This window comes from Temnothorax longispinosus, chromosome 10 (assembly GCF_030848805.1).
Source record: "Temnothorax longispinosus isolate EJ_2023e chromosome 10, Tlon_JGU_v1, whole genome shotgun sequence".
NCBI lineage: Eukaryota > Metazoa > Arthropoda > Insecta > Hymenoptera > Formicidae > Temnothorax > Temnothorax longispinosus.
The window spans coordinates 10,050,795-10,067,463 of NC_092367.1; the positions used below are offsets into that span (position 1 = coordinate 10,050,795).

Consider the following 16,669-nt stretch of genomic DNA (forward strand, 5'->3'; position numbering starts at 1 on the left):
CTTATCCCACACATAGTAGACGTGATCACCACACACTTGCAATAAAACGGCTTTCGGTACGAATTGCAGCTGTTCGGCGCTAAAATCGCGAATGTCCGAAGGTCTCGACAGCAGGACGAACATCTTTGCGACTGAGCGATTCGCGATGCCGCGCACCTATAAATAGACGTTCGAACGAGAAAGTTCGATTCATTCGTACAAAGTGTGAGGAAAAAAATGAGATTCGTGCGACAACCGTTGGCGATTCGCGTGACGAATTGCGACGACAGATCACGGTCGATGGGAGGCAACGTGGAGAAACGCAAGCACGGTACGATGTTACCGACTACTATACGCGCGATCATTTGCGGCCCCTCGAATTGCGGTAAAACCAACGTCTTGATAAGCTTGCTGGAAAGTCCGCACGGCGTACGTTTCGAAAACGTGTACGTATACTCGAAATCGTTGCAACAACCGAAATACCGATATCTGGAGAATTTATTGACATCGATCGACGAAATCGGCTACTTTACGTTCTCCAATAACAGTGACGTCATTCCACCGAGCGACGCGCGTCCAAACTCGATCTTCGTCTTCGATGACGTAGCGTGCGATAAGCAAGACTCTGTGAGAGAGTATTTCTCAATGGGCAGGCACTCGAGCGTCGACTCCTTCTATCTCTGTCAGACGTACGCGAGAATACCTAAACATCTGATACGCGACAACGCGAATCTGCTGATCCTGTTCAAACAGGATGGTACTAATTTGAAACATGTGTACAACGATCACGTGAATACGGACATGTCGTACGATGAATTTTGCGCGTTGTGCCACGATTGTTGGCAACAAAAGTATGGATTCGTAGTGATAGACAAGGACAGCGCGCTTTCGAACGGTCGATACAGAAAAGGATTTAACGTGTTCGCGATACTGTAAAAGCAATCAGTCGTCGTCGATACGTCGTCGAAGGTGAAACAACGTTAGTGTTACGGAGAAAGAGATCGACACTCTGCATAATTTTTTCCCCCCACGATGGCTGCGATCGACGGGAGCGAGACGATTCGCGAACGCGAGAAGGTTGTAAAAGAGATTGCGAAAACGAGTGATTCGATTCGCAAAAAACTACGCGCTTTGAAGACCGGTAAGATCGAAAAGGACATTGAGTTGGATACGCACTTTAAACCTCTCATCGAGCCGTTGAAAAAGATCGTCGACAACTCGAGCTTGATCGCGGTGAAAAAAGAGGAGCCGACGGAGAGCGTCGCTGACGCGAAAATCGAACCGCTATCCGTTCAACAGCGCGAGCAGGAGGAGGAGGATGCTACATCGAAGAGAAAGAAGAAACGATTAGACTCCTGGTCGGATCTTTCATTGACACCGTGTAAATCTAATCAATCGACAGTACTACCGATAACCTCTATACCGATAACCTCTACACCGACGCAAACCGTGCAACGTACAAGTCCCGAATTTCTTGAAACCGCGAAAGTTTTCGAAACCACGGACGACTCGATTGGGAAAACCGTTAAAAAGCGGTTGCAAACGTCGAAGGGTCGAGAATGGTTTATAGAATCGTTGGAAGATCACTTGGGTCCAATGAGCCGAATTTACATCGCAGAGCTTTTGAGCGCCTATCCAACGATTGACATAGCGTACGGCGTTTATCTCGGTAATAATGAATTGATGCTCGGTAATAAACGTTTTGACGTGGACAAAGCGGATAACATTTATATCGATGGCGTACGATACGCCGGCACACCCGGTATTTACGAGTTGATCTTCAAGAGAATGCCCGACGACGATATCTACACGGAAGACGATATGCAAAAGTACAAGAGCATACTGTTGGCAACGAGTGCTCATAAATACAAGCACGATCCTCACGAGCGACGAAAGGGCAACGTGGGATACAAGTATTTACGGGTAATCGCACCGTTGATGTCGACCGAATCCAAGAAGAAAAAATCCGGAAAGGGATTATTCGCACCTCGCGCGATGACGCTAACCGATAATAAGATCGACTACGTGCACTGGGACGACCCCAACGAGCTGGTGGATCGTCTGCGATTGCTCGACGCTTCGCGTCAAGCTGGCAACAATGCCCACGACAACGAGATCATGTCGATCATCGAGGAACTTCGCGAGGCTGGGATTATTATAAATTAAACCATGCGTCGGCGATCCGTTCAATCGGTGTCGAAATGCCGATCAATAAATTTGGATTGTTCGAGCAGCGCGAAGACGCGACGAATACCATTTCCTATCATTATCGGTGGAGCGGATTAGTGAGAAATTTCGTGCGCGACAACGCTCTGTGTCGCGCCGCCACGGACTTTGATGCAAGATCGCGCAAGATTCGTCGCGTAGCGCAACCTGAGACTGACGGTGACGCTGTTAACAAAATATACGTTGATCAATGCTTTAAAAGTCTGACAGATCAATGGAAAGAGTCAGACGAGAAGCTTACCGCGTTCGAGAAGGATGTGCGAGCGTTACAGGCTGCGGTGAACGAGCTTCGACGTGCAAATATCGATAGATTGGAAACGGCTAATGAAGGATGAAGAAACGGTTCAGCAGAAACGACTATCGAACGGCGACGAGTGAAGAGAAGCAACGGTTAATTAACGACGGTGACGAACAGCAACGAACGAATCGAGAACAGTTGTCGGACGGCTGTCGAGCGGTTCAAGAACGGTTGTCGGACGGTTGTCGAACGGTTCAAAAACAGGTTAGGAACGATTACGAGCGGTTTAGAAACAGCTGCGAACTACGCGGAGACAGGAAAGGCTACAAACAGCTAAAGAACGTCGACGACGACGACGACGACGATGAGTGACAAGAAGCAGTTAACTGACAACGACGAACGACAACGAACGGTTCGAGAACGGCTCGATATGGTTTCTGAGCGGTTCAGAAACAGCGATGAACGACGCAGAAACATAAACAGAAACGGTTACGTACAGCCAAAGAACGACGATCGACAGTCAACGAAACGCTAACCGAACATGAGACCGTTAAAATCGATCGATGTGGATAAAAATATCGAAAAGCGACGGTTGGTGGACGAATTGCACGCACCGGCGAGAAGAAATTTTCCCCGCAGACACGTCATAGTGCGAGGGTACGACGACCTGTGGCAGGCTGATATCGTCGAGATGCGTCCGTACTCGCGTTTCAACGGAGGCTACCACTACATACTCACCGTCATCGATGTGTTGAGCAAGTACGCGTGGGCCGTGCCGCTCAAGGGTAAAGGTGGCAGCGAGACAGCTGACGCTATCGCTGAGATAATTCGAGATAGCGGAAGATGCCCTAGTAATCTACAAACCGACATGGGGAAGGAATTTTACAACACCGACGTGCAACGTCTCGTGAAAAAACACGGTATAAATCATTATTCCACGTATTCGGTGATGAAGGCGTCGGTCGTCGAGCGATTCAATCGCACGTTAAAAAACAACATGTGGAAGATGTTTACGCTCAATGGAACTTACAAGTGGGTCGACGCGTTATCGCGACTCGTGTCGGATTACAACGCGCGCAAGCATCGAACGATCGGCATGCGACCCGTCGACGTTACCCCCGCGATCGCCGAAAGACTCTTGGCTACGGTGTACAGCGCGATAAAGATCGCGGGCCCGGCAAAGTTTAAAACGGGCGACTCGGTACGCGTCAGCAAATACAAAACAATTTTCGAGAAGGGTTACACGCCGAATTGGACCACCGAGGTGTTTAAGATCGTTAAAGTGCAGCATACCAATCCCGTAACCTACCTACTCGAGGACTATCGTGGAAAATCCGTCGCTGGAGCGTTCTACGAGTACGAGTTGCATCGCGCGACTTATCCTGACGTGTATCTCGTGGAGAAAGTACTGCGCAGGAGGGGCGACGAGGTTTACGTGAAATGGCTGGGATTCGATGGATCACACAACTCATGGATACACAAGGACAATGTGATTTAATTCGTGCAAACTGTATTTTATTCTTAATATAAAAATGATACATGTAATACATATAAATTATATAATAAAAAATATTAAATACTAAATACATGTGCGATATCTTTATTAATATCCCTTCTCATATATAATACGATATTTACTCGAGAACTATTGTGACTTTCGTGCTTCGTGGCGCCATATATAGGGGGTGTCGTCACACCACTCTGGGAGGGGGCCCCGGAAAACGCACTGTTCCCTCCGGGACCACGTTATACATACATTATATATACATATATATATACATACATACATACATACATACATACATACATACATACTACATATATACATACATACATACATATACTACTGCATACGTTATACTATTACATACATGCATACATACATGCGTACGTTACAAAGGTATTCGGTAATGTCCCCACGGCAACGTATCGGTCGAATCCGGCACGATATATCGCTTATCGTCGTACGGACTCAGAGCGATTTTCGTCTCGCTAATAGTGTACACTTCGTGCATTTTCGATCGTATGCACGACTGCGGTCGAGTCATTTCGATCTCATCGTTCAAACATCGCGTGTAGTCGTCGAATGTGATGGTGCGCGCGATGACGTTACTTTTGACACCTTTCGCTTTTTTACAAACTTTTTTGCCATCGACTCGCAAGGCGTACATTTTCGCCCTAAGTCCAACGAATTCGGTCATAATGGCCCCATTGTTTTCATCCTTCATCAGGCCCGGCACTTTTTTATTGACGAGAGGCATATCATAAGCGTTATCTACCGCGTAGTCACTTGTGTCGAACCGAGCTATATCATGTTTCATGTTCTCGTACGCGTCGTCGCACTTGATATGATAAATCAAACTGTCCGTGTCGGTATACATGATTCTACACGAGTCGCGGTACAGGGGAGACATGTATTCGTGGTGAAATTCGTACAGGCACACCTTCGACAAGTCGAGAATGCACATGCCGACGTAGATCGGTTTGTTGAATTTCACCTCGAGTTTGCGAAGTTCGATGGCTACCAGATTTTCAGAAAACACGCTACTGCTGTGGAAATTCGGTCGCGCGATCATTGCCTCCGCGCCGTATCTACCCTCCCACTTCGTCACTAATTTTACATCGACGTGGTTTCGTACATTCTCCATTGTTTTTCCAAAAACAGCGTTATTCATTAATTTATATAATGTTTTTTCGAACTCATTTTTTGCCTGTGTCCTGAATTTTGTATTGAGTTCGATGTAAGAGCAGAGCCACTCAGATTGAGCGAATTGCAATACGCGATGTATTTTAGTGACGCGAAGGCCATGACGCATGCACTGTTGCAGATTGCGATAATGGATGACGTAACGCTCCTTATCGTGCAGCGTGGCGAGAAGTTTGTCCTGCCGTTTGCCGGGCGGTTTATCGCGCATCGGACAGAACGGTAGGTCAGCGTGCGCGTCATGTTTATCCTGCGGATACTCGAGATCGACCTCGAGAATATAGCCCGTAGGCGAATCCAAAGCGATCGCGTTAACGTCGAAATTTGACGCGTCTTCGACCCATCGAAACTCCGCGTAGGGCAGTGGCTTACACATCGCCCAGCCGTACAAGTTGTTGACATCGAAGTACATTAGGTACGACGACGGTTTCGATGAATCGTACGACTCCATATACTTGTTGTTGGCCTTCGCGTATCTGCCGGAACATTGACTCAGCCCGCCACGAATACCACGTTCGACAAACATGACCATGTCAATGTCGGTCAGCAGTTCAAATTTGATACATGTATGTTTCAACATGGCGTCCCACGTAAAGCCTGGTAAAGTGTAGTAGTACGCGGGATCAAGTCCGTAACTCGCGACGCAGCTGTCGCGGAAATTTTCAAACACGTCGGCCAACAGCAAGACATCGGTTTTCAGGTATAGATCACTGTATTCGCCCAGGGTTCGAACGGAGAATCGCTGCCATACGTTCGTGGCGTGCGCGTAATCGCTCTCGGATACGGTTTCACCGGTCAAGGAACTGTAAAATGAATCGCGCGGCGGTAAACACGTATCCTCCAGCTTTTCGACGCTGTCCACATATTCGTATGGAAAGACACCTTTTCGCGTCAATAATTTGAAATCGTCGTCGGATAACGCGGAAAATTTTGATCGTATAATTTTTAATTTATCATTATCTAAGAAGGATGCCAATTTTGCGAGACTCGCGCTCAGAAATTTGTATGAGTCGATGAATCTTAACTGTATATCGCTTCGCGAATCAGATATTTCCGCGGTGTCTTTCACGTGTTTAGTAAATGAGATGTACTTTTCCTTTGTTATAGGCAGTACATCGATTGAGCCTTCGAACGCGGCAGCTATCTCCTTGATAATAAAGTGCGCGTCATAGCCCGACAGATTGTGAAATATTACTGGGATGAAGTGAGGATCTTTATAATTCAGATTGCACGTCGAGTGTGCTGGACCTCTGTACCGCCCGGTCAGGTGGCAATGATCGCGCACTTTATTATCATCAGGCGCGAATTGTTGTTCGCATATGTGACATTTCGTCGCGCTGTGAAATGTCTCCCACTCGTCTCGCGTTAGGTCTACCATGCATACAATGTCGGACAAGATGTTCTTTACGCGATGCGCCAATCCGTTGAGTTCCTCGACGAACCACGCGACGCAGTCGTTATCGCGACGAAATCGATACGTTGATAACGTTTCGTCGTATGAGCACTGTACGTAGTATGCTATACTACATACCCGATGATGTTGATAGGCGAATGACGCGTGTTCCGTCTCCGGTTGTGTCTTCTGCAGCACGCACTCCAGATCGGCGTACACCACGAAGGGAAGTCGCTCTTTCCTGCTGTGGTTCTTGAAGCTGAGCCACTTGTTGTTCTCGCTCGGTAGTCGGATTGCGCATTTGTTTACCTTTCGACATTCCACGGTGTGGGCTTCCAATTTCATGCTCGAACTAAAGTAGTGAAGACATCTGCAAAAAATGAAACACAAATATTATAAATTTTTTTACAAAAAATATAAAATGATATATATTATTAATAAAAGTATAGGTACTTACCGATCGCAAAAAAATTTTTTGTTCTTTTTCTTGCTCAATTGCGAGCTCACGAGGCGGGATAGATGTTTAATCCACGCGAAATGTCCAACATTGTCGTCTCGTGGGTCCTGCATGTACAGCAGATTCACATGTTTTTTATCACTCGTGCGGTCGGTAAGCCGTATCGGGAGAACGTTTGAAGTCTTCTGTCCCTCGATGATATAGACATTGACGGATATATCGTTGAGTCGTTCGAACTGTTTAATTTGCTTCAACGTCATTGGGAACTCAATGTCTCGTAACTTCAGTACCGTTGAATAATGCGGGTATGAAGATTCCCGTTCTGGATGTCTTTCGGCTGGATGCAAAGCAGCCGTCACGGCCCACGCAAAACACGCATTGTCCATAGACAGCACATTGATCACCGCGTGCTTCAATTTAATGTCTTCAGGCAATTTCATGTGACACCCCGCGCGCAAAGGATTGTACTTGTTGACGCTCACCGTCAAATTGAGGATTCGAGTCAACGCCCAACCACTGTCGCGTTCCTGGAACTCCTCGAGTTTCGCTAATGTGGGCTCGATAACGTGTAGCTCGTACCACTCGCGCAAGTGCGATGTACCACAGAGTTCTATGTTATTTGTACATATACTCTTATTGGCACGTTTATCACCCGCCACAAACTCCCCGTTGAACGCGGTGTTCACTTTGACACAGTTATGTGTTTTTATACTGTCTCGCACTCGCTTGCACACGACGCTGCAGGCGTCTTCCAAAAACTGTCGCGGTTCTATATGGTCTGTATTAATTACCGCACCGGTTATTATACGCTTTTTGAACGCGGCGTCGATCTCTCGCCAAACGAGTTCTGTCGCGCGCGTGTCACCACTGGTACCGGCGTTCGCATAATCACCACCGCTATGGATAAATTGTCTTTCCAATCGCGACTTCACACCCTCGAGTCGCGCAATTCTGGCAACCAACGATTGCCTCTGCCAGATCGTTGGATTGTCGGAGAGCCGCTGACGTTTGGCACTACAACGTGTCTCGAGCTGCTCGATGAATTCCGCGCATTGCAGCGCCCATGTGAAAAATTCATCCACGGTAGCTACTTGGTCGGACAGCTCCAACAGATCGCTTTCGGTTTGCTCGAATTGCTCGAATTGATCCATGTTTTATCTACTCAGATTTAGGTTGTTCATCACCACGAAGTTCACTACTTTCTTCGATTTCATCGATGTCAATTTTATAGTCCGGTGTCCATGGGCGATTACATGTCATTTCTTCTTGCTCAATGTTATAAAAATGTTCACGTCGCAACCGATGTATCACTCTCAAATCGTATGCTAATGCGGCTCGATGCGCTTCATCCCTCATTATATATACCTTTGCCCTCTCTCTCGCTCCAATTGATAGATCATTTCTTCCTTTGTCTCGCGTACTGCGTTGTAAAAAATAGCGTGAAACTGTTTAGTCTACGCGATAACACCCCCTTTTCCTAGAAAAAACATTTGCTCACGACGAACATGTCCCTACAGGTTCGATGCGTTATCGGGTCGATCATCGTCCCGATGACGTCATTTCTTCCTTTGTTTTTTTCACGTACTGCGTAGATGGATTGTTTTTTAAGTATAAATCATACTATATTTTCTTCGAGCGCATTTCTATTCGAGCCGTATATGCGACGTCCGCTGGAGCATCGGTTGCACGAATTGGTAATCAAATATTGCATTGTCGCATATCATAACATAGAAGCGAGGTGCCGCGATGTTCCGGCGAACCTCGGCGCTCGCCTTTGTAGTGCGAGACATATTTTGTCTTACGACTATCAGTTTTATACACCGCCATTATATTTTTTCTCTGTCGACTTCTGCAACCGTCATTGAATTCAGTCTCGTCGAGTCCGCGCAAAGTGTTACACGTATATATTTTTTTATAAAGTTTCTTGTGTACGAACATGTTTTTTTTTGTGTTCGGGTGAATAAACGAAGATGCAATGTTTATTGTGTGATCGGTTTTTCGTGCCATCGACGTGCGACGATTGTTGGCGCTCTTACTGGCTGCGCGCCGCTCGTGCGAGCGCCGTGCGTGTGGGCGCCGCGCCTAGTGCACGAATTGCCGCAAATTTGGGCCCGGGGCCGGCGTCGCCCCCTCCCTCTTACGCGGAGGCAATCGTCGCGTCTCGTTTGATGCCTGACGACTCCCTGCAGGTTTCGGTGGATATGACCACCGGTCGACGAGTGGTTCGCCGTGTTTAAGGTGAGTACTCAATTCTTTAGCAAGGCGGTGAAAATCCTCCCGCGGCCCCCGCGGACCCCCACGCGGCTCCCGCGGCCCCCGCGGACCCTCGCGCGGCACCCGCGGCGCGACCGCGGCCCCCGCGGACCCCCACGCGGCCCCCGCGGCCCGCGGCCCCCGCGGCGCGACCGCGGCGCGACCGCGAGCGCGAACGCGGACTTCCCTTCCCGCGGATCCGCGGCGCGGGTGAGTCATCCCCGGTGATTCCCCCCCCCCCTCCCTCCCCCCGCGAAATCCAATATTTTTAAATATCATATACTCCCCCCCTCCCCCCCCCCACAAAATCCGATATTCTTGAAAATCCGATTTTCCCCTCCCCCTCACTTCCCCGCGAAAATTCAATACCCCCCCTCCCTCACCCCCCCTCGGAGCCCCCGGGACTGAACCCGCCTACTACACCTACTCAAATGGCCAGAAATAATAAATCGTAAAAAAAATACGGATGCAAAAAAGCTCATAAAAGAATTTAAAATTCTGTTTACAAGATTTGAATTACCTATTCACTGCGTAACAGACGGAGGTCCGCAGTTTAAAAGCGTAGAATTTTGCAATTTTCTTAAGGCAAATAATATTGAGCATACCTTTTCACCTCCGTATCACCCAGCAACGAATGGAGCTGCGGAAAACTTTATACAAACGTTCAAGCATAAGGTAGCAAAAATTATAAAAAGGGGAGAGAACGTGGAAAACGCAGTTAGTAAATTCGTTTTCGACTATAGAAACTACCCGCACTGTACGACGGGCAGAAGTCCTGCAAATATAATGTACAACCGGAACCCGAGAACCCGGTTCAATTGTTTAAAACCGAGTGTATCTGCGTATGTTGAAAATCAACAAAGCGTAGACGCCAAATCGCCTCACGACCGGAAAATCGAAAAACAAACGTAAGCATAGGAGATAATGTTTATATGGATGCGCACGGCGTAAGAGACGAAAATTGAATTGAAGGTAAAATTGTGAAGCAAACTGCTCCTTCCACTTATGTCGTTCAAGCGGATTCTGGAAAACCGCATAAGCGGCACATAGACCAATTAATTGTACCGGCGATCCCAGAGACTTTTAAATAAAAAAGGGGAGAAGTTGTGATGTATTCACCTATGTTAGTATTAGGTAAACATAAGCGAAATGACTAGTAGCACCTGGCTGCTCGGGGACAATGCTCTTTCGCAAAGCCAGTTGCGTGCCGACCCCAGGCCAGCACACCGGCGCTCCGGCACAGCCGTAAAGCTTATTATACAGTAGCAAATATATAATTAATACGAGAAGTGTTTATTAATTATCCCTCTGCCTTTGCCTAAGACATAACAGTCAGTACACCCACTGTCTAAAAGCCAATGTATCTGATTGCTCTCCTTATTAGGGGCAATTTCATCAACTACGGTTAGCTTAACCGACGGTTAAAGTTAACAGGATTGACCAATAGAAATGAATCCACCCTGCTTTCTATTGGTCAATCCTGCTAACTTTAACTGTCAGTTAAGCTAACCGTAGTTGGTGAAATTGGCCCTTAACCTCTTTATTCAAAGAGTTTACTTTAACTATAGTATGGAATACTCCTCCGCCAGATGCTTCTTGTCCGTTCTGGTCCCGCTGCCAGTGATGCCCTCTACCACGTGAATTATAATGTCCTCCGCGGCCGTTCGTGCTGCCGCCGCCTCGTCTATTGTAACCGCCACCGTGCCTCGCTTCAGACCTCTTCCACGCGTGCTGCCACGGTGTGGCCCTCGCCATGAACCCTTGCTGCTCTCCGTACAGTCCTTTTTATAATGTCCAAATTTTCCACAATTGAAGCATTCTTGATCCGTCGGATTTCTTCATTCTCGATTTTGTTTTGATTCCGTAACAAATGCATTCGATTTGGAATTTGTACTTTCACTTTCTTGATTCTTCAGTTCAAGCATTTTTATCTTGTTTTTCACATATTCCACAGTTTGATCTTTTGTCTTGAGTGTATTGATCAAATCTCCAACGTAACTGTAAGACTCCGGCAGCGTTCTTAGCATATAATTCAGTTTTTCCTTTTCTTCAACCTTTGCACCTGCCGTCTTAAGTTTATTTATGGATTTTTCAAAGTCACTAAAGAAAGTTGCAGAATCACTGTAGTCTTTTAGCTTTAATTTTTCTAACTTATTTTTTAACACAATCTGCAACGCCGTTGACTCTTTCAAGTACATCTCATCGAACTTCTTAATTATTTTGTACGCTGATTCTTTATTGCTGACAAATTCCAACTGCTTATTCGTAATTGCACTGTAGATGTAATTTATGGCTTTCAAATTATTTTGTTCCCAGTCCTCAGTATTCTATTCTCATCATTTCTCTTGTAATCACCATGTCACTCTTTTTCATTTTCAAGTACATCGTGATTCTCTTCTTCCAACTGCCATAATCTTCCCCGTCGAACACTGGTATTCCATGGTTCTCCGCCATTTTTTGTGCCATTATCAATTTTGAGACTTCTATTATTCGTTTTCTTCTTACTTAATCACGGACCTCCGCTACCATGAAGGATTATTATTATTTGCTGGGATCGTTAATTAGATTGAAATATTACACAAGCTTCGAGATAACTTTTCTTATATATTTTAATAAGATAGCTTTTTTTCTCTACATGTTCGCGCCGCCATATAGAGCCTTCTCTTTTCTTTACTGAAGAAGAACATAGAATAAAATATATATAGATAGAATACTCGCTACGCTCCTTACAACTCTATAGATGGCGTCGCATATCCATCACTTCTAATATAAATGTACATACTCATACTTCAACAGGAACCACTAGGTATTACTAATCCCTTGAAGGAGGAAGGGAATTTTAAAAGAAACAGATTGATGGAAATAATTAATAATGATGATTTTGAAAAAAGGAATAATTGAGATTTGTAGGTACAAAATGATATGTTTAATGGTAAATGATAACAGTAAATCCAGTTATTCAAGCATAAGAAATACTGCAGTTTTTAATAACACTATTAAAAATATACTTTACGATAATACTATTTTATGATATTACTGATTCTGAAAACATTTCAGATACGCCAGATATAGATGAAATATTGTATAATACACGAATTTATCTTTTTGTAATAATAAATAAAATATATGTGTTGCATATAATATGTAATAATTTCGTTTTCACATACTTTATTTTAAATAATTGACACAAAATCATACTTTATATTTAGATGTTTTTATTCACATATAATTATAATATACTTTATAAATCATATATTATAACTATAAACATAAAATAGAATTATAAAAATAATAAACACATTAGTACTTTTAATAATTTTGTAAATATACATTTATATATTTTTTGTTTAACATAATACTATAAAGATATACGAGAGATCTCTTATCATAAAACTTATACTTATAATGATCACAAGAAAAACTTGGGCTTAAAAATAAATGAACACAATACTTTTATTAAACCATATGTATATAAACTCATATGAGTTTTTATATATGGAACATAATAATCTTTCTTTACTATAGTATTTGGTACAACATCACAGTGTTTAAGTACACTTCAACTTGAACTTACTAAATTAAAAAATAACGATAAAAACAAAAAAATCGTATTTTTTTTTAGAAAATAAATAGTAAAAAATTACTATATTAATCTTTGAAATTATAGTGTAAGTAAACTTCTTAAAACGTTTAAATATTTAATAGTGTGTGTGTGTAACATTTTAATACTTTTAATAATACTCGTAAGCTTTTAATGGATTTTGCAGGTACGTTTACATTTTCTCTTCATGTACACACATTACTGTTTCTGTTTTTCAAACGCTTTTTTTATTTCTTTTAATATTTGTAACTTTGTGTCTCTGTAATTGGCAGTTTCTAGTCTTTTTAATCTTTTCTCTTCTAATGAATCCTTCAAGTATTTCGCTCTTGCTTCAGTCAAGGATATCTTTCTTTGCTCTATATACGAAAGTAGTTAAATAATAGAAAAGTATACACATGATGAATAAAAAAATATTTTGTATAGTTATTTACTAAATGGTGATTTATTTTCATTATTGCTGTCGGTTAGTGGTGAATGTTCAGAGTCTTTAATATTCGATCCTGCTACAGATAATGGTTTTATCCAATGTTGCTTTTGAAAAATGTCATCTAACACCTAAAACATAAATATTGTGTGTATATTATGTATTACATATAAAATTATTTATGTATATATGTATATACGTCATTATTTCAGCTATACGCCAAGAAAGAACTTGGGTTACAATTCTTACTTAAAACACACATCCATCCACACATCATCCATCTTTCTTCCTTACATGTCCGCCGCTATACATTATTATTTACAACCGCTCTAAAGCTATTTCCATTACTGTCTCTACTCACGCTCCTTCCTAACTTATCTCTTCCTCTTTTTTCTTTTCCTTTATCCTATCTTTTTTATAGCATTCCTTTCTCCTTTTCCATAATCTATTTAACACCTTGCCTTTTTTCATTCTAAATTTGTCATCGCATATGTTCATTAATATCTCTTTGTTATTTCTACCTAGATTCTCAAACCACATACTTGTGATATTGCACTCGCTTATATAATGTTCTAAGTTGTCCCTACCTGACTTGCAGAATCTACACTTCGTATCTTCTTCGTCAAGCCAATATTTATTTGTGTTTTCTAAATTGCCGCACCTTAATTTTACCCATCGCTCTAATCTCATCTCCTGTTTTTACTTTATCCAAGTTCGCTTTTAATAAATAACTCGGTGTTTTGTTCCTTGCCTCTATCTCTTTGTACCTTGTATTATACCTTGCCTTTACTATTTTACTGTTTATTATTTGCTCTTGAATGTCCTGTTCCCTTATTCTTACTAAGCCTTCAGTATTTTTGCCTTCATTATTTAATTCTTTTATTACTTCAGAGCTCCAACCATTGTTATTAGGTATTATAAAATCTTTCTTGTTCCAAATTATATAAATCCTTTTTTTTTATTCATTATGTCCTTTTTATCCCAACATGCCTTTACTAAACTTCCGTCTTTTTTCTCTCTGCTTCTTTTCTCGTACTTCATGGCTCTTATACCCCAACAAATTTTTAGTTTTTCTAATCCTAGTTCTCTTACTATTGCATACCTCGGTGTGCAAAAATCTAATCTAAATACCCATATTACATAATTTAACATGACTTTTTCCAACTTGTTTTGTTCACTCCACCCTCATACCTCTACCCCGTATTCCATCACACTTTTCACTAGGTACTTAAAAAGCGTTCATCTCCTATTAAAATCATCTTTACATAATCTTTCTCCTAAACCCCAGACCCTATTTGCAGCGATCCTTCCTTTCCTTTTCAGTTCTTTTATATGATTGACATAATTACCTTTCCTATTAAACGTGAAACTCAGGTATTAAAACATTTTTATTTCCTCTATTATTTTATCGCCCCATTTCCATGTCTTCCTGCTTTTTTTACCTTTACTATTAAATACCAACACTTTAGTTTTTTCTGTACTTAATTCTAGTTTCCTTTCTTTTAAAAATCTTTTTAACATGCTCATCATATCTAGTAAAGCCTCTCTATTTTTTGCTACCAAAACCATATCATCCGCGTATGCTAATGACCACACTCTCACTCCTCCAAGCTCTACTCCTCCTATGCCACGCTTTTTTAAAGCTTTATCAATGTCCACAATGTATAAATTGAACAGGGTGGGACTCATCACACAGCCCTGCCTTACACCTTTCTTCGTTTTGAAGCACCTTGTGAACCCATCCTTTGTCCTTATTGTCACCTCCGTCTTTTTGTAAATTTCTTTTATTCTGTTTATTAAACTGCGTTCCACTCCTTTCTCTTCCATTATCTTCCATAAAATTCCTCTGTCAAAGTTGTCGAATGCTGCCCTTAGATCCACAAATATTGCAAAAATCTTGTCTTTCCCAATTGCCATACCTTTCTCCTTCTCCCTTGCACTATATGGTTCAAGATAAATATGTTGTCTATCGTAGACCTCCCTTTCCTAAAGCCGGCTTGGCTGTCAGGTATCATTCCTTTCCTCTCCATTGATTCCTTCAATCTGTTCTTTAGAATTTCCGCATATACCTTGTATGCAGTGCACAGCAGAGAGATCCCTCGATAGTTGTCTGTTCTCTCTTTATCCCCCCTTTTATGTAAGGGGACAACTATACTTGTTCGCCATATTCGGTCGGAATTTTACCTTCCTTCCAAATGAGCTTTAACAGATCAGTTAGACCTCTTTTTACTGCTGCGCCACCATACCGCCATGCTTCCATTGGGATTCCATCGACACCTGCAGCTTTGCCTAACTTCATGTTCCTGACTGCTTTCACTATCTCCTCTTCTTGCAACTCCCTATTTGTATCTTGAACCTGTTCCTCATTTCTTTCTTCTGTTCCCATGTCACGCACCTCCAACGCTTCTTCCCTTACTTCCATCTCGGTCCCACCTAACAACTCCATGAAGTAACTTCTCCAGTTCTCTTTCGGAATATTATTCTCTTTCCATTCTTTCTTCTTTTTTCGACTGTTTATGTAGTTCCAAATTTTCTTTTCGTCCTTCAGTTTTCTTAATTCCTCTTCTTCCCTCTCTCTTCTCCATTCTTTTCTTTTCTAACCTCTTTCAGGCATTTCTTTCCTTCCAAATAGTCTTCCTTACTTCCCTTTCCACTTCTCCATTTTCTGTACTTTCTTTTCACCTCCCTCTTCTTTCTGGTGCAGCTCCTATCCCATCAATCTTTGTGCCCTATTTTCCTTCTCTTCTTTATCTTGATTTCCTTATAAACTAAGGCTCCAAGGATCCAGTTTTTTATTTTCTCCCATTTCCTATCCACCGACTCTTATTTCCTGGTCCTCGTTTTCATTCTATACCTCCGTCCTCTCCCTGTATAATTTCCTTGCTTCTTCGTTTCAACAAATGATCTTCTTTGACATATTCTGTTCCTCTTTTTCCTCTTCTGTCCACCTTTCTATTTGTCTCGTATTCTCTTCTTCCTCCAGTAACAAGGTCAGAGGCAAATGATCCGAGTCCACCCTGTCCCTTATTCTAAATTCCAACACTCGTTCTTGCGCACTATTGTTTCCCTGGTGGAAATAATTTTACAACAATTTACGTATTTCTATGAAAAATTACAATCTTCTACAACAAATCTCAAATTTCTACAGTGAAAATTGTAGAAATTTATGGTAAATTGTAGTAAATTGTAATAAATTGTAGTAAGTTGTAAAAAGTAATAGAAAATTGTAACAACTTTTTTACGAACATTTTTATGAGACGTAGTAAATCGTAGAAGTTGTAGATTATTGTAAGAATCACAACTATTTACAACTTTCTACAACGTTCTAACAAAATTTTTTATAAAAATTGTAGTAATTTGTAGAAGTTGCGAATTGTTACGTCCAACCCCGGGA

At 42.4% G+C, this 16,669-nt stretch overlaps 2 protein-coding genes across 7 annotated transcripts in view; one reads left to right on the forward strand and one right to left on the reverse strand.

Annotated features, from left to right (window-relative positions):
- LOC139821114 (tectonic-3) overlaps nt 1-16,669 on the forward strand; it is a 169,064-nt gene that overhangs the window by 38,548 nt on the left and 113,847 nt on the right. The window lies entirely within an intron of this gene.
- LOC139820772 (uncharacterized) lies at nt 4,032-8,129 on the reverse strand. The gene is made up of 2 exons (XM_071791285.1): nt 6,998-8,129; nt 4,032-6,910 (listed from the first exon to the last, which is right to left on the reverse strand). The coding sequence occupies exons 1-2, from the start codon at nt 7,435-7,437 to the stop codon at nt 4,336-4,338; spliced, it is 3,015 nt and encodes a 1,004-aa protein (XP_071647386.1). The 5' UTR covers nt 7,438-8,129; the 3' UTR covers nt 4,032-4,335.

Excerpts from the sequence above, each read along its gene's own strand:
- LOC139820772 (XM_071791285.1), bottom strand. The coding sequence starts at position 7,437 with ATGAAATTGCCTGAAGACATTAAATTGAAGCACGCGGTGATCAATGTG. Across the intron at positions 6,911-6,997 it reads AAAAAATTTTTTTGCGATCG|ATGTCTTCACTACTTTAGTT; the intron begins GTAAGTACCTAT and ends CATTTTTTGCAG.